Here is a 3,945-nt window from a genome sequence, read left to right as displayed (position 1 = left end):
AATCCTTGATCCTTTTATTCCTTTCTCCTAGCAATTGGCGCCTAAAATGGGTTCAGAAACCCTCTCAAATCGCCAGGCATGTGTTGCTTTAATGAAGTCATGTGCTGTCACTGGCGCGTGCGCGCACGGTACGCGTGCGCGTCCCTGGTTGATTCTGCAATGTGCGTGCGAGCGCCTTGTACGCGTGCGCGTGCTTGGCCGAGATAAATTCTTTTGTCTTTTGTGCTTCTCTCCACTTGCATGCTTCCTTCCTTGCTCCTTTGATCCATGCCTAGCCTATTTCAGTCCTGGAATTACTAGCAAACACATCAAGGCATCTTATGGAATCAAGGAGAAATTAGAATTCATCAAAATAAGGCTTAAAAAGCATGTTTTTACACTTAAGCATAAATATGGGAGAGATAACAAAACCATGCTAATTCATAGGTTAAATGTGACAAAAGGTTATCAAAACACTCTAAATTCAATACAAGATAAACCCTAAAAATGGGGTTTATCAACCTCCCCACACTTAGACCTTAGCATGTCCTCATGCTAAAATAAGAAGGAACTAAGGGGTGTGACATTTATTGAATGCAACTAATTATATGAGTCCTATCTAAATGCAACTACCTAAAGTAAATGCAAATGCTTAGTTCAAACAAACCAATTCCCAAGAGAACATGTGTAAGCACAATAGTTAGGGCAATAGGAATTAAGTCCAAACCACAATTGTACTGAATTATCAAAAAGAGTTCAAACTTGCAAGAATATAGATAATATGGGTGAATATATGTAATTGAACTTTTGAACCCTCACCGGATGTGTATCCGCTCTATTCACTCAAGTGTTTAAGGGTTAATTCACTCAATTCTCTTCTATTCAAACTTTCCAAAATTTGATTTTCTTCTAACAATCAACACTTATTCAATGCATGCATACATTCATCATGAGGTCTTCCATTTAGGTTGTAATGGGGTTAGGGTTAAGGTAGGATCATTTATGGTTAAGTGGACTAGGATTTGAATCTTTGATTAGTATAGACTTTCCCACCTAACCTATATAATGACCTATACAAGTTCAAATTATTCTAACTACCCATTCTTCACTTTTTCTTTTCTTCTTACATATTCATGCATTCTATTCTTTAATTCATAACTCTTATGCATTGATTCCTTTTTGTATTGAACTTCACTTTGGGGCATTTTGTCCCCTTTTTATTATTTTTCTTCTTTTCTTTCTTTCTTTCTTTTCTTTTTTTTTCTTTTCTATTCTTTTGTTTTTCTCATTTTTTTATATACAAGAACCTCAATGCATAAGGTTTTACATTTGATCAATACATGGATATGTTCCCAATTCTAAAATATGAAAGTGTACTACCCTTTTTATCCCATCCAATGTTCCCAAGCCTCACCAACTTTGAATAATAAACACTCTCACTAGCCTAGGCTAATCAAAGATCCAAACAAGGACTTTTCATTGGTTTTCCGCCTTGGGCTTATAATGTGCTAAAATGAGAATAAGTTGGTTAAGCATAGGCTCAAAATTGGCTAACAATGGGGCGTAAAAGGTAGGCTATTTGGGTAAGTAGGTTAATGAAATAATGGCCTCAATCATACAAATGCACAAATACAAGAAATAAATGGACATATAGAATCAAGCAAATCAAGGATCATAATCATAGAAAGAGAACAATTTCACACAAGAATGGAAAATAGGTGGTTTATAAAATGTAACCACATCAATAGGCTCGAGTCTCACAAGCTTGTGTTCTTAATTCAATACATGCTTCACAAAGTATGAGTTCAAGCAAGTTTCACCAAAAATTTTCTTTCAATCAATTGGGTTGGTACCCTATATTTAAATTTCTTGAAAAATCTCAATATTTGACTAAGCATTGTTGTGATTGAAAAATTCAAAAATTTCCTTAGTTTACCCTTTCCTTTTCCGCTTAAAACCAATTTCTTATGCAAAAAGGGTGACTAAGTGTTTGCAATTCAAAGTATGATTTCTAATCACAACCACAAACTAAAAAGAGAGATATGCAAAAATGTATAAAGAAAAATCCAACTAAAAGTATAGAATCTATCATCCAAAACATCTAAAAATATCCATAAGCATCAAAATATCTAAAATCCAAAATAAGCAGTAAAAGTATCCAAAGTAAACTCAAAATGCATCAAAATATATACAAAATACGGTAACTAAGAAAATTGCTAAAATGTTCACTGGTTCCCTCCCCACACTTAAGATCAAGCATCGTCCTCGATGCTAAACCGGAGGATCAGTGGAAGGTACAACGGTAGGTGCTGAATCTGTCTGAGGCGGTGGGACGGGCTCCTCATGGGACTGTGGTGGCTCGGTGGTGTCAGAAGCAACTGGAGGTGCATCCTGCTGAGTCGGTGCCTCCGCATCCTCCTCCTGATGATCCAGCTCATCGGAGGCCGGAGAGTCGGGAAGCGGAGGTAACTCAGCACCCAGAGAAATAAGCGCCTGGTCCATCCGATCTAATCGGCGTCTGACATGGAGTCTCTCTCGCTCTAAAAACCGGAATAGACACTGGACCAGTAGGTAAGTAGGCTCAGGGACTGAAGGTGGAGCTGTAGATGAAGATGGAGCTGCGGCTGTAGAAGAGGATGGGGCTGCTGTAGAGGCTGATGGTGAAGGTGTTCCCACTACTGCTCTAGCCCTAGAACGGCGTCTAGCAGGGGGCTTCTCGTGCACCCAACCACCCCAAGGAATAGTAATCTCCCTGTCATCTGCATCAGGGGGTGGTGGTATCACATCATCGTCCAGCCAGGGGACCTCAGCTAGGGCCGCCATACTCGTGACCAAGGTAGGAAATGGAAGTAGGCCACGAATATGCACCCGCCACACGCACTGTTGGATAAGTCGAGGAAAAGAGACGTCCTTCCCCTCCATAACACACCCAATCAGCAGAAGCATCTCCATAGGGATCTCAGAGAAGTGAGTGGTAGGCAAGACATAGTGGGCAAAGATCATCTGCCAAGTCCTGGCCTCTCTAGTCAAGTGAGCAAACAACATCCCCTTAGGCTTGGTGTTGGTCGCATCCATGACCCAAGTAGCATCTGGTAACCCAATCACGCGCCTAAGCGCCTCATAGTCAAAAGTCATGGTATGGATAGCCATCTCTGCCTGCTGATGGGCACACGTGTCATCAGGAATGTGCCGACACTGTAATGCCTCCCCAATGGCAGTCTCGGTAATCATGATCTCTCTACCCCTTACCTGAACCGAATCTAAAGTGGGACGGAAGAAGTTGCAGTAAAATTCCTTCACCCAAGAAATGTTGACATCTCCCAAATCTCTATCAACAAAGTCCAAACCCAACTCTAAGATGCGACTAGTAATGGACCGTCTCACATCATTGGGTAGGAGCAATTTCTTCTCAGTATTCAGCTTTGTTGTTCTATATTTGGAAAATCGAAGCTCACAGTAGAGATTGGGAAACTTGGTTGGGTCGGTAGAAGGTAGCAACTTGATGAGCGGATATTTTATACGCTTTTTGGGGGTAATTTCATGTAGATTTTAGCATGTTTTAATTGGTTTTTAGTAGAATAATATTAGTTTTTAGGCAAAAATCATATTTCTGGACTTTACTATGAGTTTGTGTGTTTTTCTGTGATTTCAGGTATTTTCTGGCTGAAATTGAGGGAGCTGAGCAAAAATCTGAGTTAGGCTGAAAAAGGACTGCTGATGCTGTTGGATCCTGACCTCCCTGCACTCGAAATGAATTTTCTGGAGCTACAGGAGTCCAATTGGCGCGCTCTCAACGGCGTTGGAAAGTAGACATCCAGGGCTTTCCAGAAATATATAATAGTCCATACTTTGCGCGAAGAAAGACGACGTAACTTGGCGTTGAACGCCAAGTACATGCTGCTGTCTGGAGTTAAACGCCAGAAACACGTCATGATCCGGAGTTGAACGCCCAAAACACGTCATAAC

The 3,945-nt window shown here is 40.7% G+C and overlaps 1 protein-coding gene across 1 annotated transcript; it reads right to left on the bottom strand.

Moving 5' to 3' along the window:
• Positions 1-2,250: 2,250 nt before the first annotated feature.
• On the bottom strand, positions 2,251-2,802 carry LOC107488681 (uncharacterized). Its single transcript, XM_016109453.1, has one exon. It carries the CDS (start codon positions 2,800-2,802, stop codon positions 2,251-2,253), a length of 552 nt encoding a protein of 183 aa, XP_015964939.1.
• Between the last annotated feature and the right edge of the window lie 1,143 nt (positions 2,803-3,945).

This window comes from Arachis duranensis, chromosome 5 (genome assembly GCF_000817695.3).
Source record: "Arachis duranensis cultivar V14167 chromosome 5, aradu.V14167.gnm2.J7QH, whole genome shotgun sequence".
NCBI lineage: Eukaryota > Viridiplantae > Streptophyta > Magnoliopsida > Fabales > Fabaceae > Arachis > Arachis duranensis.
This window is presented reverse-complemented; position numbering and strand designations above follow the sequence as displayed.